A 20852-nucleotide genomic window follows, 5' to 3' on the forward strand; every position below is an offset into this window, starting at 1 on the left:
GTATCTATACGCGAGTATGAATGTGTGGAGAAGTGCATTCAGTGAAAATACACATGCATGATGACAAACCCCGGAAGACCATACATGAAAGGAGAAGATATAGGATATATTATTCCGCTAGTATGAACTATTATTGTAATATTATTCCATTGAAATAACATACGATGTTAGCTCGATATAAATTTTCCTTACGTATGGGAAATATCTACTAGATAAACAAGTAAAGTTCATTCTCGTTGTTAACAATATTAAACGAACAGTAGTTAGATAAGTTTCTTTTTTTTTTCTTTTTCCTTTAAATCCTTCGCAATTGTTTTATTTTTTGAATTAATTTCATTAAGTATATATGTAATCCTTTTTTTTTTTTTTTTTTTTTTCATTTGACACATGATGATTTCTTGATAAAACCGGATTTCTTAGTGAACGTTGAATAAATTGTTCGTTCTCTTGGCAGAATTCAAGAGAATAGATTCTGGCAGGCTTGTCACGTCTACTCGACGAAAAAAAAAAGAAAAAAATGAGGAGGAGGAGGAGGAGAAAGAAGTAGAATAAGAAAAGAGGAAAAAGAAAGAGAGTGGTCCAGGATAAAATTACCTTTCGGAAGAGAAGCCACATAAATGGTTAGAATGCATCCAAAGCAGGACTTTTTAAGATTGGATAACGTGAAGTAGGTTTTGATCTTTGAATATATTTTCAGAGATTTGAAAGATTTAAATGCTATCTGTTGATGTAAATACGAATATGTCTATACATGAGAGAAGATGGCGAAGTCAAGGCTTTCTCGTTGAGATTTCCCAAGATTATACGAAGAAAAGAAAAAGAATAGAATGATGTTTACCTGTATTTTTCTGATGATACGTATTGCGAACTGACAGGTTGATTTTCGAAAGTAATAAGTTCTTTTTAAAAAGTTTCATGTAAAATTAAATGTAACTCGTTATATTTCTTTGTATATTCTTGTTTATTATATTTTTTGAATTCTAAACTCTATAGTTGATATATATATCTATCTATAGCGTTTCTTGTTAAAACAGGAATAAAAAAAGTTAAAAGAAAAGGAAATTTGAACAAATTTGAAATGGTAGGAGCGCATATGCGGGAATAGAATGAAAGGGAGAAAGCTGCAAGATATAATAAAACGTAACATATATCTTCATAATTAATATTGTAAGAAAACTATCAAATGAAGTTAAATGAATGCTTGAAAATTCGATCAATTCGCTTGACGAAGTAAAAAGAAACTCTTACGTACTCATCCGCATAATTACGTATACAATAAAACGATGCTAAAACTAATTAGAATTGATTGCAATTAAAACAAGCACAATTACTTTCTTCTTGGAAAGGCTTTTTATGAGTAAAAAAGACGGTCGTGAAGTAAAATCGCTGGGCTCGACTTCAACGTTGCCCTGTAATTTTCTGTGTATCGTTTAGCGATAATTCGAAACTCAAAGTAGACTGTTTTGCGAGCTCCCACGCGTGTGTCTGTTATAAATGTTGCGAAGAAGAGGAAGCCGAACGTCCGTTTACCTTATTACAAATAAGACTATATTCGTGCCTATGAACTTAATAATATTTGTCTATGAACTTAACGATTTACTTTTACAACGAGGTCGATCTAATGGTTTTTTATTATAATAATTATTCATTTGACAACATAATCTTTTATCATAATAAAATATTTTAATAAAATCTTTCCTGAATGAAATATATAAAACGTATCATTATAATGATACACGAAGATCATCGAAATAGTACTCGAGTTGCTATTGAAAAAAAAGAAAAAAAAAAAAAAAACGAAACAATGAAATCGAAAGGCAAAGAAAAGAAAGAAATAACGAACAATCATGGTATGTTTGAAAAGTCGAAGACATCGTAGTTTATTTTTTCTCATTTTTCAAGGCTTTCTCGCCTTGGGCAAGTCGAAGAAGAGTCAAGAATGTAACCGAAGTGATCGTTCCAGCAGTTCGGAACGATAACTCGTACATCAAACACACGTGGCACGTCTCCATGTGAGGCAAAAGACGACGCGAGTAAAGCACCGTTTCGACTTCTTCGAGTCTTTGAACCTTACATGGTGACTGGTTCGTGGCGTTAACCATAAAGGATGTTGTTTTAGACACGTTGAAAAAAAAAAATAAAAAACAGTTTTTCATTTTGTCTCGTACGAGAATATATTGAAAAAAGAAAAAGAGAAAATAAATAAATAAATAAATAAATTTGTCAAATAAGGAAATGGTCTGCTCAAAATAATATAATAAAAGGAAGATTTTGTGGTGAAAAACAAAAAAGAAAAAAGAAAGAAGGAAAGAAGAAATCGTTCAACCAAGAAATGAGGGCACCATGGCTCGTTTTGATACTAATGGAGTTACCGGACGTTGTCCTTGGGGTATCTCTATGTTACCGTAATGACACTGACTTTAGTGTCAGGGGTCAAAGTTCAGGAGAGATCTTTGTTAGAAGAAGACGATCCCTTGTCTTTCCAAAGGGCAGCGCTTTCGTGGTGAGTTCCTACGAGATTTATCGGTTCAAAGTTGAAAACATTAAAGCTGAGCCAATGTGTAGATCTTAATTAGATAGATTGAGAGGTTAAAGGATTCACATGGTAGAGTGAAACATTTGACTTTTCTTAAACGAATTTACTCGAGTATTTTTCTTTTTCTTTTTTTTTTCTTTTTTTTTTTTTTTCATTCACAGACGACCTTGGCTATGTTGAAAGCTATTATGGTTAAAGAACCACCAAATTGGAACATGATATATGAATTCGATGTGATATGGCCAATACCAAGTGAGGAAAATTTTCGAAAGAATTTATACAGAAAGCCATGGATTATAAAGCGACGTCACAGACGAGAGATTTACAGTAATTTCGAAGTGGCATTAAACAGGTACGTACGTGAAAGACCTTTATAACTTATTATTTTCATTTACTGCGGCTTTAATTTAATCTCCTCGGGACGTTTGAAACTCATAAAAAATCAACGATGAAAGCGTTCGCATATGAAAAGAGGAATAACTCTTTTCAGCCAAAATCTCCCTGGCCGTCAATGCGTTCTTAGAGCTATTTGTGAGACTGCCTCGATTCTGAATCAACCAGGCTTGTCGTTGGTGGAAAAAGCGTTGAAAGTAATCCTTAGGTACGCTTTTTAAATGGCTTCGTTTCCTTTATTTTCGGTTCTTTTTAATGAAAATCTCGTTACAGCAATTCCGAAGACGTAGAAGAAAATGATTGTTACGATAGAGCTTATCGAAAAGATACGGATTGTCACATTGAGTATCCTTGCCCGTTTTCTTTTATAGAATTACTCTTATATAGCTTGTACTCTTGAAATTCGATATAAAAATGAAAATGCTTTTCTCGATTATACGTAATTTATTTTTTATTCTCGAAACGATTTATCTTTAAATCTGAGAAATATTACGAATTAAATAGCATTTCTGGTTGAAGCATTAAAAACAAAAATCTTCCAAGATGCTTCACTACGGCGAAAGGTACTTACTTATGAGTAAGTACTTGCGGTGTATCTCTTGCTGTCATGACATTTTGTGTTTCGTGAATTCTACTTAGAAAAACCGAATGATCTAAAACCTGAAAAACGGTGAACTTGCTACCGTTAACTTCTTATATGTCATTTTGGAGTGCAGATGTACGGATATAATTATCAAGAGGATGACGAAAGTTTAACACTATCACTAATACAATTTTTTCTTAAGATAATATTTAAAACATTGACAGTTAATATTTACCAATCATTGTAAAGAATAATAATATAAATATTACATTCGTTAAAACGTTACGTATTTGTAATATATTGTTAAAAAGTGATAATTGTATATAAATTATTTATTGTATTAAAAGAAAAGAAAATAAATAAATAAATACATTTTTTACATATTAAAGAATATTTTAATTCATTAAAAGATTTGGAAAGATTCGCAGATTTTCTTAAGTTTTTTTTTTTTTTTTTTTTCATTGTCTTTCCAATCTGCATTTAATTATTACAGATTTTACATATGTATATGTATACTTTAACTATATGCCATTGACTTATCGTTTATTTCTCATCTCTCTCTCTCTCTCTCTCTCTCTCTCTCTCTCTCTCTCTCTCTCTCTCTCTCTCTCTCTGACTATCCGTCTATCTGTCTGATTTTCTGCCTCTTTTTCTCTCTCGTTCTCGGCTTTAGCCTGGAAACTTTGAAAAGCGTCAACGTGACAACCGATATTACTTTGCGCGAGAGCCCGAAGCAAAAGAAAGTTTATCGATGAAGAGGTTGCCTCACTGCTTTTGGAGTCGGTAGAATGCAAAAGGCGATTGTTACGGACGATCGAGCCGTTCCGAAGCTTATAATCGCGGTCCAAAGTCCGGGCCATTGTTCTTTTTTATATTCTTCCAGTCTTCTTAGATACTTTCAACATGGTAAAGAGTTTTCAGATTCATTGTCTTTTTTTTCAGTATTTATCTATCCACGTTCATCATCCGAAAATTTTATTCTGAGACATTTACAATTACATTTGAATTATGACAAATACGTTTTAAGAAATTAACCAATGAGATATGGTTGTTCGATACACGTTCTCTTTCCATAATACGTAATGTAGAATTGATTTGTTTTAATCGACAATCGATCCTTACGATCCATAAACGTAATAACAAAAGATCAATAATTTTATGAAAATGATATGGATGAACAATTCTAATAGATAATTCTAAATAATCGTTCGATAATTTCGCTTATTGTTAAATCCTTTTATTATTTCGAAATCGAAATGATTAAGTATGTATCAAGCTAATGTTTTTTCTTTCTTCTTTTTCTTTTTTTTTTTTTATATACTATTTCTCAATTTGCTACGTTTAAATGTGAAAAATTATCGTTTTGAATCTGCATTATTAATTTAACCCTATTAAATATTCCTATTAAATATTATATTAAATATTATTCTTAAATATTACTCCTATTAAATATTATTCTTAGGATTAAATAATATTCCTATTAAATCCTTAGAGTATTTTTATCGAAAAATAATTGACAAGTATTGAACCAGGTTCAATTATGAATCTATGTCTATACATAAGTTTTCGAATTTTCGCGTGGCTAATTACATAACGCCTAGCGCAAGCCTGTAGACATGAATACTACACGAGTACGCCGATAAACTTTAATCGTATTAACATCATCGAGGTGATTAACGCCCTGAAGGCTACCGGTGGTTCGACCTACCGTGTTCCTTGAGTTTGTGTTAATCGTTTGTTAAATAAATTCGAAGGAATTTCTGGAGGAGAGGGGAAAGAGAGGAAGAGGGAGAAAGAGAGAGGAGAAGAAGAAGAAAAAGGGAAGAGAAACGTTAACGAACGGCTACGTGACGATGTTCGAAATACTAAGCAGAAATATCAACCAGAAGTACTTGTTCTTGCTCGAAAGAAGAAAGATTTGGTGCTTGTTCGCCGTCCACGAGAAATATACACTGTGAGTACAAAAAGAAGAGAGAGAAAAAGAGAAAAAACGAGAGGAAAAAAGAGAGAGAGAGAATTATTTTTTAAAGAAATCTTTTGAGAAAGAAATAATAATCTTACTTTTTTGTTGGACTATTTTCTCTATTTATTCTTTTTCTTTTTTTGTTTGTTTGTTTTTTTTTTTTTTGAATAATATATGGTAATAATTATCTCATTCCTTTTATTGTATTTGTTTAATAATATAATGTAAAATGTAGATTATTTTGTACATTTATATTTAGCGTGCATTAAAATACGTGTTATTTTTTCTATTTCACCATTGGATTATTCTATTTATTTTTTGTCTTTTTATTATTATTCCCAGGTTATATCTCGTATGTGTAACATTCGCAATTGTCCGATCATTTATTGTATTGATTTCCCATAATAGTAAAATGTTTACAAGTCCGACGATTATCCGAGTTGGTACTATCGACCAAATAGATTTCAATGAAATTTCAATGGATGAATCTGTTGTGTCAGCTAAGATATTATCGAATTATTTTATCGGACATTCGCGACACACCCTACTCTTCCTGGAAAATAATAACGGTGTCAAACTTCTTCTCTTAATTCCATTTTTGTCTAAGGATATATATATATATATATATATATATATATATATATATATTAACTGAATAAAAGAAGATAATCGAGAAAAAGGACTATTTCGATTTTCGATCCACAAGCGACGAGTCCAAAGAAAATTTTTATTTATCACATCGTTAAAGTTCAATCGGAAACTATGGTGAATTTCGCTGATTCTGCTCTTTAATTACACGGAAATCCAAAGTATTTAATCGCTCCAATTCCGCAAACTCGTTTGTTACTCGCGGCGAACTTTTCTTCGGATAGCTGGTTCTCTTTCGTCTGGAATGCGGGCGGAATGCGAGACAATGAAAAATGTAAAGGGACTAGAAGAAAGGAAAGAGGGGAGAAATAAAAAAAAAGAAAAAGAAAGGAAGACAGAAGGAAAGGGATGAATAAAAGAAAAAGAAAGAAAAAAATGATATGGTTCTCGTTAAATGCACGAACCAATAAGAATGTCCTCCGATGAAGGAATTTTCTATCATCGATCCTCACCCCGCACCCCTTCTTTCCCGTTCCATCGAAATAGCACACACCTGTGGCGACAGGTGTAAGTGACAAAATAGGAAAAAAAAATCCGATCGTACGAAGGAAAAATGTCTAGTGGTTGATATATTTCTCCTTTTTGTTTTCTAACGACGATGCGTGGTTCGATTCGAGGATTAAAAGAATTTCAATCGAGGACAAGGCTTTCCTTTATAGATAATATTTTTGAAGAGATGTCTCGTTCCCGATGAATACTCGAAAGACCTAGATCGAGTTTTCTAGTATCGATATCGACTATCGATCATTTTCTTTATGGCGTCGTTTTTCCAAGGCGAGAGATCTAACAACTTCCTACTTCCTAAAGAGCTTACTGAGGCGAGTCTTGAGATATTTCTACCGAGTAGAAATCAATCCTTGGTGAGTTCCACGTGGAAAGTTTCGTCCACGTCGATTCGATGTCCTCGAAAGTCTTTGGTTTGCCTCTTGTCTTGCCTCGTGATTTTCAAACGATTTTCTCAACGCCATAACACGATCTTTATTACTTTGTTTCCTTATTTCTTTTCTTTTTTGGTTTCCCTTTTTCTTATCGAAGGAACCAAAGTATATAAGTGCTTATTTTATCGAGTGGATCAAAATTTTATTTCAGAATAACAAAATGAAAGAAAGAGATAAAAATATCAAACTCCTTCTCTCCCGAATCAATTTTCAAAAAATGATCGCAATAACAGATTTTTATTTTCATTTACGTGCGAAAGAAGTAAACAAAGAAAGAAGTTTACTCGTATCTCTCATATCATTTCGTTGAAAGATATTCGTGAAGATACTCATGTATTCGGGACTAAGAAGAGCTAAGTAATATATTAAGTCAATATTCGTGAAGAAAAGGAAAAGGGAGGGAGAGAGAGAGAGAGAGAAAGAAAGTGAAAGAGCGAAAAGGATGGGTTATGATTTTGTGAAATGTTATTACCATGGAAAATCATTTTGCAATTTTCATCAAAATTACTATCTCAAACGTTGTGTTAAATCTTTGAATACAAACTTGTTAATGTATCGAATATAATATATCTACTATGTACTTATCATCAAAGTTAAGTATATTCATCAATATATTAAGAATAAATGAACTCGTTGTAACATCAATTTTTTTTTTTTTCTTATGATTTTGGAGCAAAAACAAAAAGAGAAAGAATAGACGACAACAAAAAAGAAAGGAAGAAGAACAATGAAAAGTAAAAGAATAAAAAAGACAAGAATCCGATATCAAAGATAAAGGATAGATCGTAAAAGTCGTACGAGAGACTAAGAAGGGTAGAAAGAAGAATCAGAGGGAAGGAAACTCTGAAAGTCGAAATTTTCACGTATTGGTGAAATACTTGTGTCTATTCCAATGAAAGAATGTGACAATATTCTTTTTTCTTGCAATAGAAAAAAGTAGGAAGGGGAAACAAATTTCTTTGAATTGTAGCAACGAAGAAGCAAGAAAGCAGGAAAAGAAATAGAAGAAGAAGGAAGCAAGATAGAAGAAAATCGTGAAAGATAACGAAAGGGAAAGAGAGAGAGAGAGAAAGAGAGAGAGAGAGAGAGAGAGAGAGAACTATAGGATCTCATGGTTACAAGCGCGAAGATTATGATTAATGTATGACCACGTGAAAATATAGAATTCAATTCTATTTGTGTACAAGATTAAATGTAAACAAGGATCGAAAAAACAAATGCGTTAAAATAGAGAAGGACGAAGAAGAAAAAGAAGAAGAAAGAAATACATACGCTTTTGTTACCAAGGAACAAAATTAATGCCGGCAATTCGAGACTTCGTAAAAGGTAAAGGATTTAAAGAAAAAGTAAAGAGAAAAAAATATATAAAAAAAATAAGGAAGAGACAAAAAGAGACAGGAGAAAAGTCGAAAAAAAAAATTGCGAGAGGAGTCAAGCCACGAAACACTCTCGACGACAATGATGACGACGACGACGACGACGACGCCTACGGCAACTTTTTGCGAGATGAAAAAATTGACAACGATTTGTCACGTTCTATCGATTCTCAAAAAAACCAAGAGGAATATATATATATATACCTATCTCAGCTTCAAAAAAATCATCTCACGATGTTTTACCCTTCTTTGCCTTTTTGTCATTTTCTATCTCTTTCTCTCTCTCTCTCTCTCTCGTACGAACGAACGAACGAACGAATGAATGATCTAATCTCTTCCTTTATCCAAAAGTAAAGCTTCTCCTTGTTGGTCTTTTTTTCTTTTATTTTTTTCATTCATTCTTATTCCGTGATTCGAGACGTTTTGTCCCTATTTCTCTCTCTCTCTCTCTCTCTCTCTCTCTCTCTCTCTCTCTCTCTCTCTCTTTACATTGATATCGAGAAAATTATATCTATATCTTCTTTTTCCACAGTAATATCAATTTCCCTTTTCCTTTTTACGTACTTCTTTCTGTGAGATAAAAGTAAAACGATGTTACACTATATCGAAAGATAGAGGAAAGCTTTAATATTATATATGCATATATATATATATACATATATATATATATACGTACATAAGTACTTATGCAGATATATATCCCTCTCATTCTACCCCTATACGTAACTATCCTTCCCATCCTCGAAATCCACATAGTCGATCCTATTTTAAGCTCAAGGATTCGGTTAAAGTCAACCATTTTCCGTCTCGAACTCCTCCATGGATTCTAAGAATTGCTAATCGAGCTGTCACTCGCCTAGGAGTTACCCTTCGTTTTCGGAAAATCTCATTTACATTTCCTTCTATGTTAGAAAGATCGAAATGTCTGCACGTATGTATGTATGTATATATGTACAAAAGAGAGAGAGAGAGAGAGAGAAAGAGAGAGAGAAAGAGAAGAGACGGGGAGAGAGAACGAGATAGAGAACGTAAAGAGGATTTCACGTCGCTTACGTATCAGCACCCCAAGCAATGTCGTTCGTTATGATTATTTCGTCGATTTCCTAGCGACATTCCAATCTCTCCTTCCACTCACTCTCGTTGCATCCAAGTAAGTACATCCCAATCGAAGTCACGAAATACTTTGGAAGGATTTCACACCAGTTTTCGCTGTCACGATGGCAAGAAAAACTGTCGAATGCGTTACCAATTCTTTCCTTTCTCTTTCTCTCTCTCTCCTTTCTCTCTCTCTCTCTCTCTCTCTCTCTCTTTCTCTCTCTCTCTCTTTCTGTCTCTCTTTTTATATATATATACTTTTTTCTTTCATTCTCCTTCTTCCTCTCATCGAGTACAACGAAAAGCAGGGCACTTTTATTTCAGATAAGTCGTCGAACAACTTTTCAACGTATTATACCAGGATTTGCTCGCGAAAAAGTTGGATAATTCCTTTACGACTTCGCACTCGGCCGAGCAACTTTTGGCTCACTTTTTTTCTCTTTCTCTCTTTTGTATTTCTCGTTTTCTTTTAATCGAGATAAAACAATTTCCTGTCATTGGTACGGTCCGAAAAAGCTATAGATAAAACTCGAATTCTCATTTGATAAGACGTCGAAAATCTTTGAAGTTCGAGTATGTAAGTACTTACTTTAAGTATTTCGATTTTTTATTTTCAACAATAAGTAATTAAATACTTTTTGAGAAGAAAATTTATCTTCTGAAATAAATAAGTTTTCGGTTGAAAAAATAAATTTCATTTCTCTCTCTCTCTCTCTCTCTTTCTTTTTCTTTACTTATAAAATTTTATAAATTGATCGATATTGTTATTATTATTATATCGTTATAGAGTTTGGACGATTTCGAATTACGACGAATCGATTGCTTTTGCTATGGTATGATAACAATGGAAACCAAGTTCTTCTTTCGTTCCATGTATATTTCATTTCAGAGATATGGATCGCTTTGTCGGCCGTTGCCTGCTTATTCTGGCGATACTTTGCGGTCTGCTGTACGAGCACAAAGCGAACAGTGATCGTGATAGTCCGCACTTGAGACGAAAGCGTTACGTCGTCTTTCCGGAAGGCTCGAGCTTTTCCGTAAGTATCAAGAGGCACGTACAACATTCTTCTGTACAAACGTTCCGGATCCACGGAAACCCAGGAGACGTTGGAATATTAAGAAAGGATAAAATGTGTACACGGCGCATTTACTTCAAGGCACACACATACACACATACACATATTCAATCTTTCTCTTTTTCTTTTTATCCGACAAATCGTAACATTATATTTATTCTTCCATTTCATTTTGAACACGAGGGACTGGCTAAAGAGAAATTATCTACTATATAAATCGTTCGTTATATTTAAAAGAGAAAATGGAATTTGAAAGAATAACGATATACAATCACGACTGAAATGATAACAATCTTCTTCATTTTCATGAAGAATGACATATATTGTATCCTTTTTCTTTTCTTCTATTTTCTTCCTTTGAAAAGTAAAATATTTATTATACCTAGACATTAATATGTCTAATTGATGCTATTTTTCAGATTGCACTCTGTATGACGGTTCATACTCTAACGCCAGACAACATCTTTACAGAGGGCGTAAATTGGGGTATCTCTTATGATTTACCGAACGAGAGCAAGCCGGCTCTTGAACCATTCCTTCAGCTCAGAAACGATAGATTCAAGAGCACCAACAAATACGGATCGATCAAGAACGGCTTACAATCGGTGAATAAGAATGCTTTCGAATATACTGGATGGAACGTGCCTGGCAAATACGTTCAATTTTCTTCGTCTGGAAAGAAGAGGAAAGGTTACAAGGCCAATTATTATTATATTCAAAGAAGACATCGTCGTGATCTTTACAATAAACTTGAGGTCATCATGAACTCGTGAGTATTTTGTAATTACTATTATTAATAATAACGTTATTCATTATTACTATTGTAATTGTCATCATCGTCATCGTCATCATACCTTTGTCATTCTCATAATCGTTACTGTTATTATTGTTATTACGTTTCGACAGTCGTGCAACACTGTCATATATCGTTCTACCTATAATATCCTAATACTAATTATTAATTGACGGCATGACGTTTAATGTAATCTAACGCGACGAGCAGGACCATGCGGATTAATTGCCCAACGGAATATTAATACGATCGTTGATTACAAATGTATGTATATAAAATATACGATTGTATTCGATTTCGTTTCTACTCATACATACACACATACACAAACACGTATATATATATATACCTATCAATTCAAAAATTAATTTCGTTCTTTGACGAGTAGGAAAAAAAGAGAGAAAAGAAAAAGGAAGAAATATTTTATCACGACATTTTGTATTTTCTTCCTCAAGATCGATCGAGAAGATGTCGATTTTAGTTTTCATAGATTTAGTAAAGAGAGGAAGGTCGGCCGTTCGTTGGTAAGCAAAAATTTTCGTAAAATGTACTACGGACGGAGCGACAAGTTCGATGTTCGATAATAAAATGTTACGGTGACGTTAGTGGCTTCGAACCGATCGAGTCTCGTTTCTCTTTACGAAGAGTCGGCCCGGCCTCATCGACGTGTCTCCGTTCTTTTTATCGTCAATGTCTTACGTACATCCTTTCGATCGAGTTACCTAATGCAAAGACCCGATATAGTATATAAGTATATAGACTGTACACTTTATCTCGTCCTTGTTTCTCGGTAAAAATGTCCATTTTCGATTATAAAAATCTTCAATAAGATTTCATCTTGTTAGCGACATCCAAAAGAGACAGAATTAGGTGGTTTTACTTTTGATGTAGTTATATCAGAAAATAAGACGTATACTAATACTAATAAAAAAGAATATTTTCAAGATCTATCAAAAAGTTTCATCCGTTTTATTTACATTTCTTTTTTTTTTCGAAAAATTCAATATTTGATGAAACTCTACAGTTTGATAGAGTAAACGGAAATGAAAGTCAGATTTTTTATTTTTTTCTTAATTTGTGGTAATTCTGTTGTATGTTAATGAAAATTCTTATTAAACTTGTTAAACAAGTCAAAAAGTTAATAACCCAATCTCTGTTATTTCTCTCATTTTATAGAAGTTATTATTATAAATTTTGTAATTATATATGATGTAATATCGTATGAGTTAACTCATATATACAAGTTTTAAGTTAAACAGTTTGAATGCCATAAGTTCACAATATAGTTATAAAACATGTAAATATACGAAAATGAACCTCACTAGTGTATTTAAACAGTATTAATTTATGTAAAACATATAAAATAAAATTAAATATAGCGCAACTCAATTTGTATGAAATTCCTACGAATATTTCCATTACATTCATAACAGGTCATTAACTTTCATTTTATTGTTAAATTTATCAATTACCATTAAATCATCATCAATATCTCGACTATTAAATATAGAAGATACATTTATATATGTATGATTAAATTCAAAATTAAACTAGCAGAGGAATTCGTTATTATGGAAAATTTTATATCTCAAATAATAAAAGTCTCAATAAATTAAAGAAAAAAATTACAATTTTTTAAAATCTAATTCTTCCATTGTATTAGTTATGAAAAATCGAATCATACATGCAGATAATCGAAAAGGATAAAAGAAAAAGAATTTTATAGTCTTGATTTTTATCCGTTAAAACTGAATTTCCGCGGATAATAAAATTTGTGCTTCGTTTATTTTTATCTGTTCTATCAAACTAATGTAATGTTTTATCAAAATCGAAGATAGCCATTTTATCGAAGACACGAATATACCATATTAATTTAAGAATTTCATTATCTAACATTTCATCTCTTGAATAGTAGATAACCAAATAATAGATGAGATGAAAAGAGCTTTAGAAGAGAAAGTATCTCGAAATTCAACCCCTTCGATTCGTCCGTAACTGCGGAGGAAAAATAATTGAACCTTTGGGTGGACGGTTATAAATCTGATTATGAGCGAAAGAACGTGGAGAATGAGATAGAAAGGAAAGAAAGAAATAAAGAAAGAAAGAAAGACAAGTAGAGAAAAAGAGAGAAAGAGAGAGAAAGAGAGAGAAAGAGAGAGAAAGAGAGAGAGAGAGAGAGAGAGAGAGAGAGAGGGAGGGAGGGAGAGACAGAGAGGGAAAAGAAACATCTTCGTAGCCATTCGGTCTAGAAATGGATAAATGGTCTGGCATGCTTGTTCAGAAACGAACAGCCGTACTAGCGTAGAGAACTCAGACTCGCGGCTACCGAGGCACCACCCTCTGATTCATGCCACCCTTAAGCCGTTCTACGATCACTAGCGGCCACCCACGAACACCGTCGGAGACACGAAAACCCTCTGTAAGCCATCTTGTAAACCGTTCTCATCCACGCAAGAGCTATTCAAGCTTTACTAAGTCTCAGACAACCAAGACTGTCTTTATAACTTTGACGCCTAACGGTAAAATCGTACGTTATTTTTTTTCTTTTTTTTTCTTACGCTATCGTTGGTACCAGATGGTAAGACTATCGATATCTCGATCGAACGATCAAACTCTTCTATAAAAAAGAGAGAGAGAGAGAGAGAGAGAAAGAGAGAGAGATTTTTTAGACTAGAACGTAAACTAGTTTGCTCGTAACTCGATGACTCGATTTTTCCGTGATAAATGATCAATGAGATTATCTTAGATCATGATTAATGCGATCGTCGAATCGAGAAAGCTATCGGGAGTGAATTGCTACGAGGAGTTAAAAACTTTTTATATTCTTCAAAGCGCTTTTGTATTGTAAGATAAGGAAACATATTATGTAAAATAATATAAACGAGTGTAATAATGTATTTTAAAGAAATTAACAATGTTTGGGATTTGTACAAAAAATGATGAGAGAACGGTATCAAGAAATATCTAAGATAATTAATTAATAAGTATATTAATATATTATTGATTATATATACATATATTATTTTGTAATTATATATATATATATTTTTTTTTTATATATTCTATAGCTTCTATATATATAATTTTTTTATAGATTCTATATATATATAATACATACATACATATATACATACAATATATATATATATATATATATATATATATATATATTCATTGTATGTATGTATGTATTTTACTTATATTTGAATTATATTTTAATATACTCGAGATAAATCAAGATTTTATAGTTCGATATATAGATTCTCATGATTTTATATATGATACTATAAAACATTGATCAGTATGAATAACTGTAAGTATTTAAATAGATAAGTCCATAGGAATGCACTTTGAATCGTTAGACGTTAGATCATTTTTTTGTCTATTCAAATATCTATACGTTTATACGAAGAACCGTTTTAAAGTCAGTCTGTTCTTCCTTCGCTAGCCACGCCCTAAAATTCACCCCCTTTGTCAACGAACTCGATTCATGCCACAATTGGATAATATGATCGCTCGGAATATTCACGTACAACGCGTTTTTGGATTGAAAATATATGACTCTTTGCGAAAACTCGAATTCATTCGACGTGATTAACCGCGTTCATTGACCTAATTATATTGCAGCTGGTACCGCTGCGGAATGTGAAATACTTTTTTCCATCGATTATGGATTTTTTAATTACCATTTTTCAACACATTTATAAAGAGCGTTCTTAATCCTTTTTTTTTTTTTTTTTTGATAATACAAGGGGAATTGATAACATCATGCATACATTTAAGAATATATATTTTATGTTATATTTAATAACATTAGGTAAACAATTTTTATAAAAGAGATTATAACTTACAATTTGTATTTTATGCATTTAATTCTATATCATATGATATAGAACGTTTTACGTATGTATTTATAGATGTATTTATTTCTAAATTTATAGGTATAATTTATTCCTAATCTCTCTACATAATTTCACATTACTTTATTAGAAGCTATAGATCAATTCACTATTACTACTAATCTCGATATCGTTCAAAGTATTAAAAGTTTGTTTAGTTAAAAGCAATCGTTGATTACACAATCGCATCTATACGTCCATACGTATTTTACATTCGAAAGATAAAGGATCGTTAATCAATAGAAAAGTTACGGTCCTCAAATCAAGTCGTAACGTTTGAGCTCGCTCAAAGCGGTACACGAAAGGCTTTTGCAGCAGGCAAGTCACGTGTATTTTCTTCCTCTATGTGAACGAAATAGAGAGAGAGAGAGAGAGAGAGAAAAAAAAAGAGAGAAAGAGAGAGAAAGACTAGGAAGTAGTAGTACGAGCAAGAGAGTAGTTCCACGTCACATCCGCCGTTGCTACATCCAATATTGCAGTCGAATCGAATGTCGAAGCATCGTGACGCGACGTCAGGTTATATATCGTCTGGCATAAACCACCTCTCGCAGTTAGCTTTCCCGATGGGAAAGAGAACGACGAAGTACGAATGAGAAAAAAAGGAAAGAGAAAGAGATAGAAAGAGATATACTAGCCACAAAACGGAAATATCCTGTTCGATCGATTTTGCAAGGTAATAGTCATATTAGAAACTGTCGATAACGACGAAAATTCACGGAACCTTCAGAATATATCTGTTAGTATAATAAAATAAAAAAATTAAAAGATGTATAGAATACGATTGATAGTTACGACGCATTAATACGTATCCATTTATCCTTTTCTAATCTTTTTTATATCCTCGATTATATCAAAAGCAACGAATGTATATTTACATTTTATCTTACTAGTAGAACTAAAGCAATCGTCTTTATCCTTTTAGAATGGGTTTTGATGGGAGATCCTGCGTCCTTCGAGCTCTTTGCGAGGCCTCTCAAAGACTAATGCCAAAGGGAAACACTCTTGTGGAAGAAATGATGAGGATATCATTCTCGTAAGGTTCATTGAGGATAAGTTGAAAAAGAGAAAAAGAGAGAATGAAAAAGAAAAAGAGAAAGAGATTTTCAACTACCTTCAACATTAGGGTCCATGAAAGCCAAAAAATTCGAATATACATTCTCTCTCTCTCTCTCTTTCTCTCTCTCTCTTTCTCACTCTCTGTCTGTCTCACTGTCTGTCTCCTTTTCCCTTGTTATCTTCTCTCTTTCTTCTCGTTTCTATTTCATCCTAATAGTAAATTAAGAATCGATCGGATTTGAAAATAATCTGATTTATGGTGGAAGGGATGGAAGACCTTACTCCTTGAAAAGTATCGGTTAAGCAAATAACGTTATAAGAATTCCTTTCCCTGTTCCTTTCCCATTCCAAGTTTGTTTCCCTCCTCAATTCGATCCTCTGAGTGATTCATTACTTTATAACGCGATCCCGCGCGTTCTCCGATTCCGGTTTAACGCTTCGATTGCTTTGCTCTTTCAAGTTTCTCTATCGACCGTTCCACCGAGGATATTTAACTCAATGGAATCGAAGGAGCATACGCTATCCCACTAAATTATGCTGATACCTCATCGCATAAAAAAGAAATATACGAATATATAAATATATCAGGATACGTATAAGATTTTGCATTATAATTAAATTTAATTCATGAACATCATTGTTATTAGAGAGATGCAAGAAACAATGATACATTACCATGTATCCATATTACCAATGATAATAACTTATCAGTGATATTACCAATGATAATAATTTATCAATGATATTACCAATGATAAGTAATAAGACATTCGCTATTAACTATGATTGAGTTCATTAAAATACAAAATTTAAGTATATACTATGAAACTAGGAAACATTAAACTCTTGGATATAAACTAACAATGAATTTACAAGTTTTTATCGTTTTATTTAAAAAATAAAACGCTTTATAATCGTTAATAAGTAAATAAAGAATTATTAACAATTATCAATTGTTGCATAGCGCACTTTTTATCTTATACTATTATTTGCATTATTTAATATTTTTTATTCGATTGCATATTACTTATAGTCTCTAGATTTGATAAATAAAAATGCTATAAGTAAAATACAATCTACTTATAACATTTCTACTTATACTATTCTATATTATTAACTATCTTTATGTTTACAGTCATGTGTGACTATAATGACAATTAAGGTGTTAAAAAAAAAAAAAATTGTTGTATGAAATATAAACAACGTGAATACATAATTCGAGGATACATTTTTTGTTTCGTTTGTTTACAGGTTACCCCTTAAAAAGGTATTTTCCTTTGAACCAGAAGAACATCGTACGTATACCAATGCCCATAAAGCCGGTCACGAAGGCCAAGACTGCGTCGCCATGTTCCCCGGATGCAGTTTCTCCCTCATCGACATGGCCCTCGGGAAATATAATGCACCGTCGGGCGACTATACTGACATTACTAGCTACCATCCATCGCATCCGGTAATTCCGATTGGCCCGTTCGGAACTTATGCCACCGATGATGACCACGACGATGACGTTAGCGAGAATTGGACAAGATATAACATGAAATAAACTCTATCTATCTCGGACAGGACGAGTTCTCGAAACTAGATGAGATTTTTTTTCTCATATATCTAATATAAGTACGTAGGAGAAACTTTCGATATTATCAAACTCTATAACAGTTTGATTTTGTCTTTGACGTTTTAATCGAAAGATCAAGGTCGACATTATAAAAAAAATATTTCAAGAAAGAGACAAGAAATTAAGAAATTTAAAGAAAAGAAGAAAAAAGAAAAAAGAAAGAGAGAAAGAGAAAGAGAGAGAGAAAGAGAGAGAGAGAGAGGGGGGGAGATAGAAGAGGGTAAATCTCTTAACTCTAGCAGTTAATCGGTGCTGCCGAGAACCCATCAATAAAGAAGCTCAAAATGAAAAGCAATTTTCGGGAACGCTTGAAGGAAATGGTTAAGTCGGAATTAATTTTCTACCCCTCCCGGTGACACCGGTATTCGTATCTTTTCTTAAATAAGAGGGTGTCTCCGACGAGGGATCGAAAGAAACAAAAAAAAAAAAACGAGAAAGAAGAAAAAGAATGAGAAATAGATTTTTGTCAAACGTAAGAAGGACAGACTGGTCTTGCCAATCTTCCATCGTCTTCTTTCCCTTATCCTCTTCCCTCCCTTTTCAGTTTCTACGTTGGCTGCGTAACGTCGTGCGGTCAACGCGATAAGGGATGAAAAATCACTCGGCACGATTTGCGGTCTTTCTTGGACAAAGATATGAAGATATTGAGATCTTTTTTCTTTCTCATTTCTATACGTAAAATGTCTTTCTTCGTATAATACGAACCATCTGCTTCCTCTCTCTCTCCCTCTTTCTCTCTCTTTCTCTTTCTCTTTCTCTTTCTCTTTCTCTTTTTCTTTCTCCCTTTGTAACTCATTTCAAAAACGAACAGACGACTTGTCGTAGAGAAAATTGATTTTCGACTTGTTCATTGTTATTTCGTGTTTGCCGAGCGTGCTTCTTCTGAAATAGGAACGTGACGATAGACTACCCAGCTGAGTCGATGAAAAATATACGAGAGCGAGATAATTGTCACATTGATTAATGAAGAAACTATGAATCAACGTAATTGAAATAATTAATATTTATATGCATAGTTACATTGATATATAGTCATTTGTATTATAAAAAATAAAAATAAAAAAAGAATAAAAAACATGAGAAAATAAATAAGAAAACTTCACATTTTTTTTTTACAAATTAATTAATTATAAATAATAGAAAATATACATGCATTTACGTATTTCTAGGATCGTTACTCTCATTTCGAGAATTCAATCTGATAAATTCCATTTCTACATATATGATTTTACTATTGTCAAATCTGTAATAAAGAAGTATATCTTTATCTTTGTCTCTCATTCTCTTTTTATGCTCGTAAACAAGTACATTTTTTTTTTTTATGGTGACTAAAATTCAGTAAGAGCTGAACAGATATCGATTCTACGGCGTTGGTGGCACCGCCCCAGTTCGCGGTGCAGGTCGGGCGTGGTGATGGTGCTGGTGGTGGTACTACTGCTGATAGTACTGCCGGTGGTATTAGTGTAGACCGCTTATAACAACCCTCTTTTCCATGACACCATCTGATTCTTGTACGATTAACCACAATTCTACTACCTGTCCTTAGATTAAAAAGAAATGGTTATTATAATGGAAGAGAGAGAAAGAGAAAGAGAAAGAGAGAGAGAGAGAGAGAGAAAGAAAAAGAAAGAGAGAGAGGGAGAAAATTTTAATTAATGCATTATGAGATGGATTGATTTTCATCAACGTCAAAATGATAAATATTCATTTATGACAATATTTTGTAAAATGTTTTAAATAGACAATTTTAAAGATAAACGTACAAGAATCTTGTAAGAATGTCAGAGATCGATCGAACATCGACTTAGTCCAATATACCGATCTCCTTTATGCGGTTAAACTTCTCCTCTTGAACTTTCTTCCGGATTGAGTCCAGTTACCCTCGCAACTTCTTTGACTGTGTCCGTTCGTAAACGTACTACTCGATGAAAATTCGATGGGAAGTTTCCACGAAGTATCATAGAAACCTGGAGAGAAAGAAAGAAAGATAAGGAGGAGGCAAGGTAGTATTAGTGGAAGAAAAGGTAAGGGCGAAGGAGGAAGAAAGAAAAACGATCACTCTATCGAAAAGAATGATCACACTTTACAGCTTCTGGTGAATAATTTTTCCTTACGAGCTTCTGATTTGTTACGAAGTGGTAAACACAAATACAGCCTGGTGATTTTCATTTGATACCATATAATACATATATACGAAACGTAGCTGTAGGTAAAGGAAAAGGAAACATAAATAATGATATAAAACAATCTGGCAACAAATTTGAAATAAATGGAAATGTCGAGAATAATCGTAATAAAAGAAATATATATATATGGCTAGAATAATTTATTTATTTTTATTTTTTAATTGCGGGAATAAATTCTTGAAAAAGTAGAAAATACTCGACTATTGATACGAAAAGTATCGAACCTCCCTCTGCAATACTACTACTATCTCGAGAAATTGCTTCCCTTCGATTAATTTCATTTCGTGAGACGCGTACTGCCTTCTCTATAAGGAAGGAAAGAATGAGATAGAAGAGAGTCTTTCCGATTGCCTCGATGTCTTTTGCCGCCTTAGGTGATATCGTCGCTCGTTTTAAGTTTCGACGAAACAGAAGGAGCCTTTTTTCTTTTTTTTTTTTTTTTTTTTATTCTTACCCGTGAATCTTTGGAAGAAGCTCTGCAATAACGACAGTAGTAACGGTCGAAAGAAGGTTGACCTAAGTAGAAAAAAAAAAGAAAGAAAAAGAGAAGCTTCAGGCTATAGGAGAAACAAAGAAACGAAGGAACAACGAAATGGGCGAAGGAACGAACGAAGGAACGAACGAACGAACGAACGATATCTTTTCCTCGGCGAATTATACTTGACGCCATTTCGATTCTCCGTAGACGTCAG

General features: G+C 32.9%; 2 protein-coding genes across 3 annotated transcripts; both read left to right on the forward strand.

The window, feature by feature from the left end:
* Positions 1 to 525: 525 nt before the first annotated feature.
* Positions 526 to 3741, forward strand: LOC124953614. Its single transcript, XM_047505217.1, has 4 exons — positions 526 to 2503; positions 2698 to 2888; positions 3027 to 3137; positions 3203 to 3741. Exons 1-4 carry the CDS (start codon positions 2333 to 2335, stop codon positions 3327 to 3329), a joined length of 600 nt encoding a protein of 199 aa, XP_047361173.1. The 5' UTR covers positions 526 to 2332; the 3' UTR covers positions 3330 to 3741.
* A 1599-nt stretch (positions 3742 to 5340) lies between these two features.
* LOC124953613 lies at positions 5341 to 18941 on the forward strand. Of its 2 annotated transcripts, none has more exons than XM_047505215.1 (5): positions 5341 to 5466; positions 10422 to 10569; positions 11028 to 11377; positions 16223 to 16333; positions 17608 to 18941. In XM_047505215.1, exons 1-5 carry the CDS (start codon positions 5366 to 5368, stop codon positions 17900 to 17902), a joined length of 1005 nt encoding a protein of 334 aa, XP_047361171.1. In that variant the 5' UTR covers positions 5341 to 5365; the 3' UTR covers positions 17903 to 18941. The 2 variants fall into 2 exon arrangements, with proteins under 2 accessions (XP_047361171.1, XP_047361172.1); XM_047505216.1 differs by lacking the exon at positions 5341 to 5466 and adding an exon at positions 10015 to 10109.
* Positions 18942 to 20852: the final 1911 nt, after the last annotated feature.

Source organism: Vespa velutina, chromosome 13, assembly GCF_912470025.1.
Source record: "Vespa velutina chromosome 13, iVesVel2.1, whole genome shotgun sequence".
Classification (NCBI taxonomy): Eukaryota; Metazoa; Arthropoda; class Insecta; order Hymenoptera; family Vespidae; genus Vespa; species Vespa velutina.

What these genes read in the sequence shown, in the direction of transcription:
- LOC124953614 (XM_047505217.1), top strand. Translation starts at nt 2,333, where the DNA reads ATGAGGGCACCATGGCTCGTTTTGATACTAATGGAGTTACCGGACGTT. An exon ending in CAAAGGGCAGCGCTTTCGTG is followed by an intron (nt 2,504 to 2,697) that starts GTGAGTTCCTAC and finishes TTTCATTCACAG; the next exon opens with ACGACCTTGGCTATGTTGAA. An exon ending in TTCGAAGTGGCATTAAACAG is followed by an intron (nt 2,889 to 3,026) that starts GTACGTACGTGA and finishes AACTCTTTTCAG; the next exon opens with CCAAAATCTCCCTGGCCGTC.
- LOC124953613 (XM_047505215.1), top strand. Translation starts at nt 5,366, where the DNA reads ATGTTCGAAATACTAAGCAGAAATATCAACCAGAAGTACTTGTTCTTG. An exon ending in GTCCACGAGAAATATACACT is followed by an intron (nt 5,467 to 10,421) that starts GTGAGTACAAAA and finishes ATTTCATTTCAG; the next exon opens with AGATATGGATCGCTTTGTCG. An exon ending in CTTGAGGTCATCATGAACTC is followed by an intron (nt 11,378 to 16,222) that starts GTGAGTATTTTG and finishes TTATCCTTTTAG; the next exon opens with AATGGGTTTTGATGGGAGAT.